The following is an 18,643-nucleotide window of genomic DNA, read 5'->3' as shown; positions in this document are numbered from 1 at the left end:
ACAGGTCTTGGTGGCCAGCTGGCTTAAACCATGACATATATTCAGGGGGACGACCTGAAATAACTGAGAACTAAAGAAGAAAACAGTGACAAAAGGTTGTCTTTTTAAACTTCAGTTGGCATTTGCATGTTTTTTTCTGATGATCTCAGTGCTTTACATCCCTCCTTTCCTGTTCCATACCATTTCCACCTCTCTGTTTCAGTTTTACCTGGTGTTACTGGCAGTTGTCACTAACTTTTTTCAAAATTTACTTGTGCACTTTCCTCCCCCTCTGCTCCCCCCCACTTTCTTTTCAAACTTCCTTCCTGACCCAGGACACAGCCCAAGCCCACCTGTGGAAATGCAGGAGGAGGGGCTGCAGTGCCCTGGAATGGATCACTGCTGTGACCCTGCAGTCACTGATCCCATTGTGCAGTGGCACATGCAGCTCACACAGTCAGCTCTCAGGTACAGCTGCAGTAACTTCACTGCTTTGGGGAGCAAAGGCTCCGAGCTGTAAATAAAGAATTCACATTTAATTCTCTGGCCAGAAGATTATCAACAGCATGTGTCAGCAAATGCTGCCTGTGAAAATCATGGCCCAACCACAGCTCCTCTGTCCCTGAAACTTCCACTTCTGCAGCAGTTACCCATCGTGGGCACTTTGAAAAGTAAAAATCCCGAAAATGATGCCAGCATCAGTTGCAATTGGTCAAGCATCCAAAATATAATTTATTTCACATATTTAAATATCAAAATATTCAGCTTCTAAAATCTTAATGTATTTTTAAGAGAAATTTGATTTTGATTACAGATACTGCAGGGAACTTAATACATGTTACAAGATCTAATTTCCTAATTTTGTTGTCTGTTGCAGCTTTAACAAAGTCAGAAGAGTTATTCCCACTTTATCCTGATTTACACAGATTTCCCACAGCATTTCATTAAAGATAAGAATATAAACACTATAGTCCAGATTATCTATATTTTCACAGTACTAAAGAGTAAATGTGTATTTTCCCAGAGATTTTATTCAGCCACCCTTGATACCATCCAGAAAGCTAGAGATAATCTTCCATGAAACTCTGGAGCAGTTTAGGAATGCAACAAAGAATCTCCTTTGTATGTAACTTCTAAATTGTCATGGAGGAGTGTTAAAAAACAAGAGTTTCTTCTAAAACTGAAAAAGCAACTGTACTGCAAGAAGGGAAATGTATTGTTCTTACAAGTACTTGCTTGTGTTGAATCATTGCAAAAATTATTAATCCTTCCCCAATACTTCTTACTCATCTGCTGTACTACAGATTCAAAACTCAAATCCTTCCTGCTGCCTTCTCACCATTGAGTTGATATATATTGCAATGGCCTTTTAAAGAATGATTTTAAAAATACAAAGCATGAAATCACTTAGGACACTGCAGTCTGGGGTATTGCCTTTATAGATGAATGGTATATTTACTTACAAGATCACACTCACAGGTAATTATTATTCTTGGTTATTTCACCAGTTCAGAAAAGTTTTGTTTCCCAAGTCTAGCGCACACATGCACCAGGAGTGCCTGCCTGGCTGATGCCATGCAGGCAGCATGCTGCAGCCTGCCCTCAGAGCAGCAGTTCTATTTGCAGAAGAGTCTATTTGTAACTTAATTACACTCACTTGGTGAATTATTTTAAATGTCATCATTCATAATTGGTGTTTGGCACTTTTTTAACACAGATATATTAAGGAATAATTAATTTTACATCAAGTTAAGTCCAGTAATAAAATAATGCCAAACAATGAAACACAGTAGGAGATCAGTCCTCATCTGAGGTGACTAAAAGGGCACGTTGTTTGTTGCAATGTCATTTTTTTAACCTTTACAACTATTCCTCATTAAGAGACTGATTTTGTTCTGTGTCCCACATCGAATACAGAGTGTCCCTTCATTATTTTTTTCTCCCAGTGTGAGAAAATTTTGTCTCATAAGCTCTTGCTGCTGTTTCCATAATTGGAGCATCTAGGAGCAAGTCTGCTTCAATTTAAATCAGTGCAAAGATTCCCACAGTCTTCAGTGGGAGTTAAGAGTGACACATGAAGGACTTGTCCATCACAAATGCCAGAGTAACAGCACCAAATACATATATGTATATATGAATATATTTTCTTTTTATACTTATTTTGCTTCCTGAAGTTTTTCTACTTGGATTTACTCAGGAGTGTAGGATGGGGATGTTTTGCATCCCCTTCTCCAAGGCACAGCAACAAGCAAACACCTGAGCTTTGCTAAGACCAGCACATGCTTGACAGCTTGTCATTGTAATAGTGACAAAAGAGCAGCTGGCCATCAACAAAATCATAAAACTGACAATGAGAGATATTAAAATGCTGTCAAGATGGTCAGTGCCTCCAGGCAGAGGTTGTCTTCACCCCTGTTTGGACAATGGCCCTCAGCAAGCTGTGGACTTGCACCACTCCATGCCATGCCACTGCAGTACCAACATGTAAACAAATAGTAATAATTAAGACATTCAACAGAATGACAGCCAGCAGAAAGATTTATTTCCTCTGCTTAGCTTCAACCATTGTATAAATCTTGTTCATGTAATTGAACTACAAACATTTTACACAGACCTGTGGCATTCAACCCAGTTATGCCCCTTGGATCACTGTGTAAGCTGAAAATTGGCTCCTCTGCTGCAAATAAGAAGCAGGATGACAAACACTGAGTTTAGACTCTTTGACATCTGTGATTTTTGATGGAAAGTGTGGACTATCCAGTACGTAGTCCACATTTGAACACCATTACTCTATAACCTACATTAAACTCTCCTGCAGGGTGATAAGATTCATTATTGTACAAAAGCTAGTCAGAACCTCAGCAAATCTGCCTTTTCAGTCTAATTTCTTGTAGCCATCATCCCATGGCTACCTTCACTCTGCTAGGCTAGACTCAACTAATAAAGCCAGGCATTTGTAGGTGTAGGTATTAAAAAACAAAACAAAACAAAATTCCATTTGTGATGGTGACTGACAAACACAGAGCATCTGAAATGAAGGTGTCCTGAAGGACTTAGAGCCTGCAGTGTAATTTAATTAAGATATCAAAGTGATAGCATTATATCATCTGTGACAGCTATTCTATTATAAAGCATTTCTTTAATTAACAAAGGCAGCACCTGAGAAGGCAAGCACTGGTATGAAACACACTTGCCTTACACTCAGAGAAACACAATTACTCTTCAGACTTACTTGAGTCATACTTGTTTTATGGCCTTTTTATTTGCCTTCAGGTGGGGCTGTGGCCCCCATTCCCCGTTTTCATGGATTCCCCACAGCCCCAGGATGCTGCAGGTATCTTGTCCTAAGCCTTGCCACACCTGCAAGCTCCAGGAGCAGAGCAGTGACTTTTAGTTTTCCCTCAGTCAAAAACTGCCTCCTCAATTTTCCTCCACTGCCATTGGGAGAGCAGCTGATGGCAAAGCTGCTTTGGAGAAGTTCAGTGTGTGCAGAGTTAAAAGCTGCTGGGAGGTGACAGAATGATCTGGGGCTCCATAAGCACTGGGATACCTCCTGGAGCTTTTGTTCAATTGCTGTTCACGTTTTATTCAGTAAGAACATCTGTTGGTTTCAGCAAATTCATGTCTAGGAATTAAATTAATCGAATCTCTGGATGGGATTTGCCTCATTGAAAGAAACTTCACAGAATTTAAATAAACTATAAAGTCCTAATAAAATATTTTTTATGTCATTGGGTTGTTTTATGACTACTTAAATATCCCTTCATATATTCAACACAAAGTTTTAAATGGTTTTCTTACCTGCTTGCAGATTTAAAAAAAAAAGTCAGAAGTTTCTATTTTTGTAGCATCATATCCAAACATTTGGTATCAGCCAAGTTCAGACACCTGAAAGTATGCAGGCAGTTTCTCCAGGTTTGGGGATTACAGGAACAGGACCCTACAAGAAAATGTTACATAAATATATATATGTATGTATGTATATATGCATATGTGATGTATGTATGTATAGTTGTGACTCTAAGTTTCTCCTATATCTGCAAAATAACAATACAAAATGAAGTCTAGAAAAGCAGTCTGAGAAATATGAAGGAACTTGAGTAGGCATAATATCACATGGAGGAATTGATTTTATGATTACAAGTTAGTCAGTACTGTGTTACAGAATATATCCAGATAAGTAGAGAGACACAGAGTCACAAATGTTTGCAAGGAGAAAAGAGGTAAACAGTAGATTTTTCTTTTTCATTAAAGCTCCAATGCAAAGACAAGTATCTCTCCAGCTTTTTGAATAAATTACATTAATACATAATTTCCATAACCTTACTATATCACTGTGAGTTATGAAAATCAAAGATGTCTTAAGAGGCTTGCTTTTTTCTTATATATATTTTAATTATTGACCAGCTTTTTGAACTTGCATGTGCCCACAAAATACTATTAACTGGTGCATTCAAGTGCTGTATAACAGAATTCACAAAAATAATCTCAAATCCATTTAAAATTATTTACAGCCTTATGTTCACTTCCACTATAGGCTAAAACTTGGAGTTATTTTCCATTGATCTCACTGCAGCACTTTCAATAAATGCCCAGTGAAAAATTAGAAGAAATGAAAATTAAAAAAATCCAAGGGCATATCTTTTGAAGTTGCTTTTTTCTTTTTTACATTTGCATTAACATATCACAGATGGTCATGTGGAACAGGGTGATTATGTATGCTGTCTAAAGACATTGTTACAAGCAGAGCTGTGCCACTTCTTATCCGTAAAACACTTTATTGGGGCCTGAAAATACTCAGATGCTATATGCAAAGGGTTTTTTATATGAGAAAATGTAAATGTTGCATACCTTTAAAGAAAGGGGCGTATGGCTCTGGTTTGTAGCACAGTACAGCCTTAAATTCTCTGTCAGATGAGAGAATACCTCACCTGCTCTGAGGTCTTTTATTTTTGCACCCTTACAAGTACTGACTCATTTTATAAACAGATACTTGCATTCTAGTAAGTGCACTTCATACAGCTCCTTTCATACTAGCTGGAACCTAAAATGCCATTTAAAGAAAAATGCTGAGCAGCACTAGCTTGTTTAAATGACTGAGTCCCTGTAGGAACACACGGAGGCATATCTCTCACATTCATCCCTTTCTGGCTTCAGATGCTGCCTTGCCCAGCTGCCAGCTGACATCAGAAGCACATCCAGATGTTGGGGAGGGGCTGTCCCTGTCGTGCCCCTCACAGAGGCAGCTGAGGTGGAGCTGGGCTGCCCAGTACTCTCCTGTCCCTTGGCACCCCGACCTCTGGGCTGCACAGCCAGGACACTGCAGGCCGGTGAAAGGTTTTGACCTTGCTTGCACCTACTGCAGGAAAGAGGATCTGTTGGAAAGTAGTCATACAGTCAACCATTAAGTCATTAAACAGCATTTTTGCTCAAAATTAGTTGAGCAACTAGACAGGCTGGAATAAGAGAAAGTAATTTTTCACATTTCAAATGGCAGCAGTTAATTGCATTACTCTAGCCAAGGTGTTTCTCTTTATCACACCTTCTGTAAGATGTGTGATGGGTAGGACTGATAGGGAACATAATAGGCTGTAATTTATTACTTCCCAGGGTGGTACAGTGGAAAGAAGCATAGTTAGAGCTTCTCTTATCAACTTGCTCTGTAATAGATTGAAATGTATTAGGATAAAAGGAAACCCTGTCCATAAACTTTACCTTCAGGCATCCCAGCAGGCGACTGTAGGAAGTCTATTTTTACCACTGTAGAAAAATCACATTCAGTCTCTTCTTCTGAGAAACTCCTCCACTTAATGCCTACCAAAAGCCAAATACCTTTTAGGTTATATTCATCCGACAATGTTTGTTAGTTACAGTTGTCTTGTCCTAGTGTACACATGCAGATTTAATCTCTGTGGGGGGTTAACAGCTCAGAAAAAGAATTGGCAGCACAACACCCCCATAGGCAAGCAGCACTGAAATGCCCAGACCACTGCATGGGCCAGGCTGCCCTGGTCTTACTAACAAAGTTACCAGTTCATGTGCCATGAATTCAGGACTGTTCCTGGTTACACTGGAGGCATGCAGATGTTCAGGAGGAGACTCCAGCTTGCAGAGTCTTGCCACAGCTCTGTAGGGAAAGGAGCCTCTTCAGATTTGAATTACTTTATAAACAACCCAGGAGGCAAGTTAGCCTCAGTTCAGGGGAGCTGGTTGCATGCTACACATCTGATGAGTTAATTGAAAGTGTTACATACCTTACCATAAGCCTTGCTTGCATTTGAAGATGCTCTTATTTTACTTTAGGTAAAATATTCACATTCAGGCCTGGGAGGTACTCTGTATCATTTGGGACAATGTGAGGCTATGAAATGTTGTTGGGAGTGGTTTTATCCCATTTGCTCTGAGGTGTCCACCTGAGGCAGCAGCAGGGCTCACACAGACATTACACCCTGCCCTCTGCATGGCACAGGAGCAGCTGCTTTCCTTCCCCTTTCAGCAGCACTGCCACACAACCAGTTGGGCTCTTCCATGTTCCAGTCTGCTATGATGAAATAAGTTTTTTAAGTGACAGGTGGTTAGGAGGCAGTGCAAGCACATACCATACCTGAAGTATTAATTTGCAGATAATGATATTAATGATTTTAGGAAGTCATTGTATATTTTTCAGAGCTGTGTGGTTATTTTTTATTATGGACATATGTCATGAAGGAAATTACATTACACTCTCCAGCACAGAACTGAACAAATTACCAGTTTGTCACAGTTTGCAACCCTTCCTCAAAAGATAATATATGGGGATTTTTTTTTTGATTGAATTACTTATATTGGTGCAGTATCCTAATGTGGATTTGATGAGTGACTTTATTCTTTTTCAAAGCACTATGTACTCTAATTTGAATGTGGAGAGACATCACACAATTCATTGTGAATACTAATAAGACATCCCTTCACTGTATAATGAAATTCAACATTCAAATTTGTCTCTATAACAATTCCACCTTATGTAGGTATACACTGTGACTCATTAAAAATATTTATTTTATCATCCTGACAAACACAAATGAAGGGAAAACAATGTGGCCCACCTTTCAAGAGACATGAGGTGAAATTGGATTTCACTTACAACTGTCATTATTATTTATGTTCTTTTTCATTCTTCCTTTAAGTGGGTCACATACATTCAAAGGTCCTCTAAGCCTGGAAATCCTGCCACAAAACACTTACCAAATTCAACAGAAATGAGTGCAGATTTGGTAGCAATAATAAGATGGGGGGAAGGGGGTTTATAGATATTAGGAACAGTATTTCTGCATAACATCAGCAATTCTAATTGTGGTGTTTGACATTCAGTGTCAATCCATTAGCTCTAAAACTTATTAAAAATGGCAATAGATGTATTAGTAGGTCCAAAATTGTCAAAAATAATACTGATGTTAAGAATCAGAAATAAAATTACAGTTATTGTAGAAATACAAATTGCATGAGGTCCACGAGCACACAGAACTAATAACACTCTGGAGTACGATGAACAGTGTCTACAGATGCAGACAGTCCCAAAAACACAGCTGAGATATCCCTAGCAAGAAAAGAATTTCTTCTGTCTCTTTAGTCCGTTTTATTTGTTGTCTGGCTTTGCACTGTCTTTTCTCTATGGCATTAGCCATAGCATTAATTAAAATTTTTTTCTTTGAAAAGAAAATTAATAAAAAAAATTCTTTTTGAAACAAAGGCCCTTGAGGCAAAGGAAGGAGGTCTGGCTTAGCCACCACTCGTCTGAGCACTAATTACTTCACCTCTTTGTCTGATCTCCTGCACCTGTAACTTTGTGGGCAGCTGAACATGGTTGTAAGTAATTTGGAGATTTAGAGCTAAAAAGTAGTATGCAAAACATTACATAAACATGCAATATTACATAAATGTGGATTGAAAGTTTTTTTACAGCTTTAAGTGACCTGGTTTTGCTATCCTCATTCACAGCTACTACACTGCATCCTATTCAAACTGGTGTGATAGCATGCAAAATCAAGGACTGTCAGAGCTGGGGAAGACAGCCTGCCTTGGCTTGGAAAGGCTAATTTCAATGATAACAAAGGAAAAGCTAGTCCAGCATTGGGAAATTAACTGTTTATTGAATGGCACTCAGCATTTCTCTCATTGGGGTGATTAGTAAAACATCAGCTCACTGTTCTGGTAATGCTCTAGTGAATATAGGCATTACTTAGTGATGGTTGTGCAGGTATTTGATTAGACCATCTGTTCTAAAAAGATTACTTCTTTATGAAGAAATAAAATGAAATCGAAGATAACTTTTTTCTAACTTTTTTCTAACTGTTTTGCATTACATTTGATGAAAGTTATTTAACTATTGCTACAACTTAGGAATCCTCTTTAGCAATCTCAAAAGTCTCCCACAGAGGAAGCAAGAATCACCCCAGGAAAACTATTAAAGCTGACAGTGGTTTGTCACAGGCAACCATTAATGAATACCGTGGAGGATTTGGTTTTCTTCTGCTCATTGTCTTGCCATAATTCATAGTCAATATCCCACAGATTTTGCAGAATGACTGTGTAGCTGCACATGTAGGCAATCAAATAGCATCTTTTAAGTTGGTGAAGATCACCAGTGAGAATTAAATTGTAAGATCTTGTTTCTGAGGGTGAATACTTAAACAAAAACTCTGTCTCCACAAAGCTAGGAAAGGTTTGGGATTTGGTTTTGTTAGTTTCCCTTTTAACTAGCTCCTAGTAAAGGAGTTGTGCTTTTCTGTGCATGAAAATAGTTTTGTATCAACTTCTTGTCAATCGGAATAGCTTGGTACAGTGCCTTTGGCTATCTGCACTAACACAGCCTGCCACTATTCAGAATAAAACATAAAACCTACAATCACAATGACATAACAAGCTATGCCTTCCATCACACTGCTGTACTTCCCAGCTGTAGCATATTCTACAGTTCCACTTTCAAGAAATAATAAAATTATTGGGCAAAACAAATTAAAAATATACAGCATGCTCCCACAGATGTGTAAATACAGAGGAAGTAAAGTATTTCCAGTAGAAAAAACCAGAATTCTTAACACCTGAATTTAGATTGTTGAGTTTGCAACAGCAATACCTGCAGTGCAGACCAGGGTAAGCATTTGCAGGTGCTATGTTTACATCTGTCAGAAAGGAAATAATCTGAATTTGTTGTCCTCTATCCTGCTGCTCTCTGTAAGAATAAAATTATAATGATGCCTTGGGGGGACATATGCAGTGAAATTCATTTTGTTGGGACAGAAATGGTTGTGTCTAAGTCCAACAGACACGTACATTCCCTGAGTAGCTTTCTACAACATAACACTTGCACATGCAAGTAGCTATTTTTGTATGTAAATGACCTTTTAGTCACTTAAGCATCAGTACAACAGCACAGGCATAATTTAGCTCTTTGTTCACTATTTAGGGTGCATTTTCATGTTGCCCTTAAGCCAGTCAATTTATCTGCACTGCTTCACTTCATTCCCAGCTGTTGCATCCCTTCTGGTAGTACCAGTACTCTTCTAGCCAAGCAGTGCATCAGAACAGAGACTGAGCTTAAATAGGGTCTGGCCTGGGGCCCAGGTGGGGCTGGTCAGGGACATCAACACCTGCTCCCAGGCTGGGAGAGGGGAGACATTAAGGCCAGCAGGGGTCTTCCATGCTATCGAAACCTGTTTCTCAAACTTTTTGGTATGCAGTTTTCTTTTTTGGACCAAAACTCTGAACAAAACCATTTATAACAACAAAGAAACAACAACAACAAAAAAATTTTAGTGTTCCCAGCACCCTTATTTCTCCTGCCCCCACCAGGATGATTTAATTTCTCAGATTTTGATGCTCATGGTGATCACTGATAACATTTGTTCATAATAATGGACCAACTTCCCTCTGCACTGGCTTTTCCTTGCTCAGGAATGGCACCTTTCAGCTGTAATGTTTTAGACTTCTTTCTGCCTTCTCAATGGCTCCCATTCTAATCCATGGATAGCCCAAAGTAATCAGAAAGTGAGCAGGATGAGAGCTGTATCAGAGCACAACAGCTAAGGCAGAGACACCCCAAGCTGTTATTAGTGGCAGCATAAGCTGTTCCCAGCTGAGGACACCCCCTGTATCTCCTGCACTGTTTCCTTGCCAGAGCTCCTGCAGGGCAGCAGGATGGCTGCAAAACTGGCTCAGACACAAGTGCTGAGCTGAGCAGGATGCTGGAGATGGACACCCTCTGCTGCCTTGTCCAAGGAGGGCTCTCATGGACGGGCTGCTTTAGCCAGGACAAGTGCCGCTGTTCTGAGAGAAGGGATATTATACCCCCTGCATTTCAATTTCTTAAATCCAGGTATGCATCTGGTATAAAAGAAACTCAGTTTTTCTTGGGACATTTGCTGTCTTGTTCAGCCAGAGCTCAGCACAGTGGGGTCCCAGCATCAGGCATGGCATGACACTGCAAAACCTATAAATAGGAAAGTGATTATGTTGCCAGATACCTGCTGATGCAAGAGGAAAACACCAGTATTGAGTTTCTGAAATAACAAAACCACACTGGGGTCGGTGCCAGTAAGATCTGCCATAAGGTTATACCAGAAGGATCAAGTGGCCAAAGTTACATCAGCAGGTTGCCAAGTCAGAGACAGTTTTAGCAGCAGAAAGCTACCAGTGAGGAAAAAAAGGATTTTCATTCCCCAGAAGTGGGTAGAAATATTTCAGCAGAAACAAAACTCCATTTGACTCACAGAGTAAATTGAAAATAATTTTCAAAAAGTAACTAAAGTTACTAAAAATAGAGAATGTTCTGCTAGGAAGTAAATGCCTTTGGCAAGTGCACCAATGCATTTGGTGCTGCAAATATTAAATGTTTTCCTACGCAGCATTTTCAATCCATAGTATTGAAAAGAGGCAGTAATCTGAGAACTACTCTGTATGCCAGGAATACCTTCACATGATCTACCAAAAGGCTTTGCAAGCAACAGTACAATATAATCAGGGATTACCGAGTTCATCATGCAAAAGCATTTCTCTCTAATTCTGCATCTATATGTAAATTTGGTGTAGGATTCCATACCTTGTGGAGGTGTTGTCATGAAGAATAATTAGCTAGGTTTGTGTGCCACACAGCAAAAGTGCCAGATTTTTAGAGGTTTAAATATCATTTCTAAATCTGAGTTACAAGGGCCTTCTTACACCAAGTTTGTTTCACGATCAGGAGCATAATCTACAATGTACTTTCAAGCTTAAAAGTGCATGAAGTTGTTAAGCATTATTGTCTATTTTTGTCCAGTCACATCCTCCCTGGTTTAATCTTTTTAAGTCTCCCCAGAAGGTATTGATTTAAACATGGTTTTATTCTCTTTTTTGCTCATTTTGAAGAATGTACATTGTTCAGCCTGCAGCTCAGAGTTCAAAGTGCTAGTCTGGGCATCCAGATGCCCTCGCTTGGGAGCTCTTGAAAGAGCATCAAATCTTCCACTCAGGTTTTAGCACTTTTTCTTTCTTAACTTAAATCACTTTAACTTAAAATGCTGTCACTGCAGCGATGAAAGGCTGTTGATGGTAAAATGTTCTTGTCTACAGCCATTCCTGTCATCATCACAACAGTAATTCTGCAGACATTGACCAAGATGCTCTCAAACCAGCTAATGGATGTAGTGGCTTTGATAACATCAATTATCATGCACCAGATCCTGGACCTTGCCAGTCCTCCACCTCACTGACTGTTTGCCTTTAGCAGAACAACACCTTATTAGGTGTAGTAGTATCTCACAATTAATGGTTTCATAATCTGGCTTTGTCATGGTAAACAAGTAATTCCTGGTTAGAAACCACATGCAAAATGTAAGCATTAGGGCAATTGCTGCTGTTAGCTATTACTGTCTAATTAATCACCAACAATGTACAGCATGCACCAAGTGAATGAATTGTAATGATCTTTTGAAAAGGAAAATAGAAATACTCCATTATTTCTAAAAGTGTGACTTGAATGTGGTAATTTACCACACAGCCACACTCCAGACATAAGGGAGGCTGTATTTATTTCTTGTCTCGTGCATCTGATCTAATTACCTTGTGGCAGTGGTATAAAAATCAGTTGGAGTAACTCACTCCTTGAAAATTTACTTTGGTTCTTTTTAAGTCTTGGCCAGCTTGACCTCAGCAGCCTTCACCAGTTTGAAAATGCAAGTTATAATCCTCTGTAGGGATTTAGCTAGGTGTCCATTACAGCTTGAAATCTGTGATACAGCTTCCAGTCTTCACACTACAGAAGATTTAAGGCCCTCTGTCTTTGTTCCTCAGTGAGAAAGTCCATGAGGTCTTAATGTGGGAACAGGGAACACATTTAAAGGAGCAACATCTTCAGCTGAACCCTGAGCCTGAGTGGGTGCCACTGAGGAGCTGCACAGGTGAGAGACCAGAGGCTTCACCTGAACAGCAGCACTCAAACTGCAGCCCTTGAACAGCAGCTGCAGCACTGCTGCTGCTCCCCTGCTGACATTCAGAGGTCACACTGCTGCTGGACATCTGGTTTTGGCCTAAATCCTCACCCTAGGGTCACTGTGCTGGTCCTGGAGAGGCTTTTGGTAGGACACATTGCTGCCCAGGGGGAGCAAGGCCAGCTGGAGGAAGGCCTGTTGTGGCAGTTTTATGTTTCCCTTGGGATGCCTTTTGCAGCTGCAGTGTGCCTGGAGCTCTGGGCTTTGTGGTTTTTGGAACCCTAACCATAGGTGTAACCCTAACCCTAACCCTAGGCAGTAAATGCTGACTAGGGTTCAGGCTGTTTGCAAGGAAAAAGCTGTGGGACAAAGCAAGTGTCCCAGCCAGGGACACTTGCAGAGCACCTCCAACACCAGTATAAAAGTTCAAGCTGCCTGGCACAAAGAGACGTTGCTATGTCCTAAAACAAACTAAAGCCAGCTAGTTGAGGGGAAACCTACTGGGCCCAGTCAGCCTACTCAGGAGCTTCTCGGGTAACTCTGCTTTTTCCAGCCTGGGCTGAGTGTGATGGAGTCATGTGATATGGCCACATGTCCTCACTGTGCCTGCAAATCAGGTACCTCCTCCTAAAGCCAACACTTAGACCATGGCAGTAATTTCAGTAATATTTTCAATTCCATGAGCAGCCAAAACCAAAATTAATAGCAGCTTAATTTGCCTGCCTGCAGGGAGCTATCTAATATCAATCTCCCATTGCTGTACAGGAAAATAGTGGGTTGTTTTAGGTGGTCATGGTTGTGGCGTTGGGAAAGACTCGGCTACCTTTTATGCTAATTGGCACTAAAGTGTTTAGAAGTATTTATCAGTATTTAATTATTTAGAACTCTCTTAATGGCTTAAATATAATTTTGAAAAGTTATAAATATTTTCCACCTTGTCCTACTGAAGAGCTGTGTCTTGGAAGGCTTAAATGAAGATCTATTTACAGCTGCCTGCTGGGCACAAAATTACTTAGAGATGCTAATGGTCTGATCCTTCAGATGGCCCCAACACAGACTGAGCTTGGTTTTCACAAATTGGACAAAGTTTGTCTTTGTTGTATTCATTTTACTGAGACAAAAGTCTTAAAGAGGATTATCATAGAGATCAAGGCATTAAAATGTGTAACTAATCCCAGTCACATTAATTGTTTTCATAATAACATGTACTGAGGGACATTTGTGTAGAGTAAGACCCTTTTAGACTGTTTTGGTAATGTAAGTATGACTTACCATGCAAATTACATTTAAGATTAATTAGAAGCAGTTGAAAGCCAAGTTGCAAGCAGAGAAAAAGGGAACCTGATTCCAAGCCTCTGAAGCAATAACTATATTAAATATTTCAAAATTACATCAACAATTGCCATGTCAGTAGACAGAGGGGAATTTACATAAACTCATAATTTCTCTCCTCCTGTTAGAATTCAGGACACTTATTTTATTGGCTTATAATCAGCTTAGATTTTTTTCTCCGAATTTTTATTTTCAAGCACTTGAACTCCACATAGGTTATTTTGGTGTCATCAAATCATTCACCTCTTAAAAGAGAATCCTGTGCCATAAAATCAAAAGAATAATTAAGTTCATTGGTGAGGATATACCTGAAGCTTTCATTAGGATTCTCATTTGCAGTGATGTCCTTACCCCAGTGTTTCAGTGGCAGGTTGTGACACTGCTGTTACCACTGGGAAGAGTTTCAGGTGCAGGACAGGACAGCACTGGGATTCTGACCTATTTCTCACAATACTCTGCCATTAACTGGAATAATTTCATCTTTCCCTAAAAAGCTCAGTGTACAGGGTTGTAGACTGCATTTCAGTTGCAGGCTAGGGCTGCCAGCTCTCACTGTCATTCATACTGTATTCACATTACCTTGTTGGGTGTTTTTAGAACATCCCCTCCCAGCTATTCTCTGATTGTGTTGGCACCTCAGCTTTTGCTAAAACATAAAAGATAAAAGGCAAAGGGAGTGAAATAAATCAACCAATAGAGAGAAAGAAGCACTACATCCCATACAACCTGGGTTAGCTGCTGGAAGTCGTGAAACATGCTGCCTCCAGCATCCAGGGACTAAGGGATCAGAGTGGCTTTAGTTTTTAGCACAAAGAGTCACAACAGACTCAGCGGTTGCTTGTGGAGCAGGAAACTAAAGCCATCCCTCACAGTGCTTAATGCACCTGTCTGGCTGCACAGGAGCATTTATTTGTTGGGTTTTGATACCTGTGACTGCCCAGTGCAGTTGCTTTTGCCCAAGCAGAAGCATAAAGCATATAGATTAGAGGTACACAGATCTAAGTGATCAGATTTTTCTGGGCAACCTCAGACAGGTGTGACTGATGCAATCTGAGCATCTTCTGATAAACTGATATTTACATATAGCCAAAGGATCTGGAATTTTACAGATTTCACAATATATATATATTTTCCCTGAGGAAAATAGGCTTGTGTAAGTTAGCAGATTCTACCATTTGTATCTGATATATTAAATGGAGCTTAAATATTTAAAAATTCTGTGTTTTCTCTCTCCTGCTTGAAGCTTACTTTTAATTTTCACTGTTTTATTCAAAAGGAAGGCATAGAAATAGCAACCATGAGCTTGAAATCAGAGCTGTAACAGATTATAGACAAAATTTTGCAGGGTATTTCCAGTTACAGCTAGTTTTCAAATAACCCTTTTTGTTGTCATGTAGTTTTTTTCCCTAACTTCCAGTCCCAGTGAATCGTTGTCAGTTTTAGCACTCCAGCTGTATTAACAAGAAAGGGAAAGAAAATAGCATTTTCCAACCCAGGTAAGAGGAAGTTGCCAGTGGGGAGGTCAAAGTGAGTGCAGAAGTTCTTTTGCTTGTGTTTTGTGGGAGTATATCAAGGGGCAGAGCAGTGGCCAAGGTGGAAACTCATGTTTGAAACTTGTTTCCACACTGGATAGCACTGAGTCACTTCATTGCCCTCAGGCTTTGAGATGGAGAGAAGTATAACTGCAATTACAAGAAAAGAAAAGGTTGATCATCATGCCAGGGCTTGTTCTCTTCTCAGGGCAGGTACAGGGAGCTCTGAATAATGACAATAACACCTACATTAATGACCTCATCGAGCTCTGCCACGTATAGGCATGTGCATATTTTCCCCCAGCAGTGCTGACTGTCAGTGAATAGAGGCTTCTTCCACAATCTGAGTGTCAGGTGGAGGGAAGGACAGAGAGAGCAGCAGTTGCTTTCTGGAACAAACACAGAATGAACAAGTAGCAAAATACTAACGTACTGTTGAAAGCTGAAATTAGATATACGTGATTCAGTGCAGCCTACAGGGTCTGATATCTTGGCAACTGCTGCAAGATATCCCCAATCTGCAGACAAAATAGCCTTTGTGAAGAAGCAGAAGATTGTAGTGTGAAAGTTAATGCATCAAAAGGCCAGAAAGAGAATAATTCACTTTCACCTTGCTCCAGAGGACAAGCAGCAGTAAAAGCTGTGCACTATTGGCAAGCTTTTTTTGTTGCTGTTTTTAACTCAACCCTCAGTTCAGAGCTCCTGCCACCTTGGCAGTGTTCCAGCTGGAGCCACTGACATCTCCCACCTCATCAAGTGCTGGATTATCTTGTCCTGATAAATTGAACCTGGTGCCTCATGAAAAGTCTTTTCTGAAGTACTGTGGTACCCTGTAATAAGATGGCAGATACCTGAATCAAGTCCCAGAGCTGACAGAGCACTGTTTTTCTAATGGCTTTTGGTTGCAAGTGTAAATGTTTTAAGGCAGGGCAGTGTTGAGCTGGTTAAGCATGATAAATGTCCCACCTGGGTGAAAGGAAACTTGAAAGTGTACTGAATACTGGCTCATACTGAATACACACAGGCTGCACTGCTAACAAAATATACTTGCCCTAAAAATTAGTACTTTTTTGGGCATAGCTCTGAGGAACATGCTTGTTTCAAAAAGATGTCCTCTTTGGCTGCTGAGTCTTTCTAAGAAGAGTTGGAGTTACTGAGCTATTAGAGACTTGCGTACCATTCTTAGTCTTTTGTGCCTCAATCTCTGGTACAAGTTGTTCAGGATAAAAAACTTTGTTCCTTTCTTAACATATATTAAGAAAAATGTCTACAGTACAGACACAAGGGTGCTGTCTATGTTGTGTTTGTACTTCAACAGGTAAAACAGCCAGGATTAATCTCATTAAGATAAAGTTATTACTTGCAGGCATTTGTTTTTTCTTTCTTGACTTTCCTCCTGGAAAAAGCGGTCCTCAGTCAAGAAACATCTTGTGTGTCACACTCACCTCTGTGGTGCCCCTTGTAACACTGCTTTGCTCTTTTCCAGGGGAACCCCTACATGTGCAATAATGAATGTGATGCAAGTACCCAAGAACTGGCTCATCCTCCAGAACTGATGTTCGATCTGGAAGGAAGACATCCCTCCACGTTTTGGCAGTCCACAACTTGGAAGGACTATCCAAAGCCTCTTCATGTTAATATTACCCTCTCCTGGAATAAAACCATTGAGCTTACAGATAACATAGTCATCACCTTTGAATCTGGCCGTCCAGACCAAATGATCCTGGAGAAGTCACTCGACTATGGACGAACGTGGCAGCCCTACCAGTACTATGCCACAGACTGCTTAGATGCTTTTCACATGGATCCAAAATCAGTGAGGGATTTATCACAGCAGACAGTCCTAGAAATCATTTGCACAGAGGAATACTCTACTGGGTACATGACAAATAGCAAAATAATCCACTTTGAAATCAAAGATAGATTTGCTTTTTTTGCTGGACCTCGGCTTCATAACATGGCTTCTCTTTATGGCCAGCTTGATACCACCAAGAAGTTAAGAGATTTCTTTACCATCACAGATCTGAGGATAAGACTGCTTAGGCCAGCAACTGGTGAAATATATGTTGATGAGCAACACCTGGCACGCTACTTTTATGCAATTTCAGACATAAGGGTATACGGAAGGTAAGAGAATATATAACTTTAGAAACAGGCACATGTGTTTGATTTGAGAAGGTATTCAAAACTATTTATTTCCCCAAAGAAGATGATATTTTCTGCCAGTGTTCATTGGAAATCTGGCTCAGCTGAAGGCCACTGCTGTCATACCAGAAGTTTCTGACTCAGTGGCACAAGTTCTGGGTGTTTACTGGCCCTCACCTTGGATCTGGAGCCCTGGGTCTCACAGGCAGGACGGTTCAGGTCTTGGCTCAGGAAGTCACCCTAGCAATCAAACACTTTCTTCTCTTATGTAGTTGGAGTCTGATCCAATGGCAGTTAACTAAAAACAGAGATTCTGTTTTATCATTTGACCTTTCCAGGTCTCTAATGTGAGCTGTGATTGATATAGCAACCCTTGACCAAACCCCTCCCACTAGGTCCCCTTCCTTGGCTGTGGACAAGGAAAGCAGCAGAGATTAGCGCCCATTCCTTCTACTTTAATTAGCTCTGAAATGCAGAGAAGCTGAATTAAAATGGAAAAAACCCAACAGTGTTTTAGATAGGCTGATTTGAATATAACAAAGATGATTATTCAGCTGGGTTCAAGACAAATGGTTACCTCTAGGGCAAGTGGTGGCTGGTATCAAGTGCTGTAGTCCCAAAAATAATAACTGCAGTGACATTCCTATCAGAAATTTTGTTCCCAGCTCAAACTAGCAATTGACTGATGCCCTCAAGCAGGAGAATGATCCCTTTGTATGGGTCTCAGATGCCAAGTTGTTCAGAGGAAATAAGTGGGATCGCCTCTATTAGCAATTCACTTGCCAGTCTGATATACCTTTTGTTCCTTCTCTGTTTCTCCTGTAAGGGGTTTAAGACTTCCTTTTTAAAAAACTTTTTTCTTCAAGAGAATCTAAGTATCAAAACAAACAGAAAAGCTAATCTATCTTGGAAGGTCAGGGACTTTCTTTGCAGACTCAGAACTGAGTGAAAAAAATAGTGATTATATAAAACAGTGCTGACTGTTTTTCTATTACTCCTGTAGTGAAAATCAAAATCATCAAAATACATTTCTTAGGATTGGAGATTTAACATGCAGTTACAGTCTTCTGTGTCCACATCAACTATATATCTGCACGTACAAAATTACTAGTCTAACATTTGAAAACCTAAAATAAATGTTGCTGTTTTAAGAATTCTTCTTGCAATGCTCATTAGTTACATTGTAAATTATTTTTCAGAAGTCTCTTGGGA

General features: G+C 40.0%; 1 protein-coding gene across 3 annotated transcripts in view; it reads left to right on the top strand.

Annotated features, from left to right (window-relative positions):
* NTNG1 (netrin G1) overlaps positions 1 to 18,643 on the top strand; it is a 152,541-nt gene that overhangs the window by 44,735 nt on the left and 89,163 nt on the right. For all 3 annotated transcript variants that reach the window (XM_054285581.1, XM_054285579.1, XM_054285580.1), the window contains exon 3: positions 16,773 to 17,413. In XM_054285581.1, the coding sequence (XP_054141556.1) occupies positions 16,773 to 17,413 (641 nt within the window). The remainder of the gene's footprint in view (positions 1 to 16,772; positions 17,414 to 18,643) is intronic.

This window comes from Melozone crissalis, unplaced genomic scaffold, assembly GCF_028551555.1.
Source record: "Melozone crissalis strain CALT ecotype California unplaced genomic scaffold, PUWL_Pcris_2 ptg000045l_1, whole genome shotgun sequence".
In the NCBI taxonomy this organism is placed as follows: Eukaryota; Metazoa; Chordata; class Aves; order Passeriformes; family Passerellidae; genus Melozone; species Melozone crissalis.
Note: the sequence above shows the minus strand (reverse complement) of the source record. Positions and strands in the feature narration are given on the sequence as shown.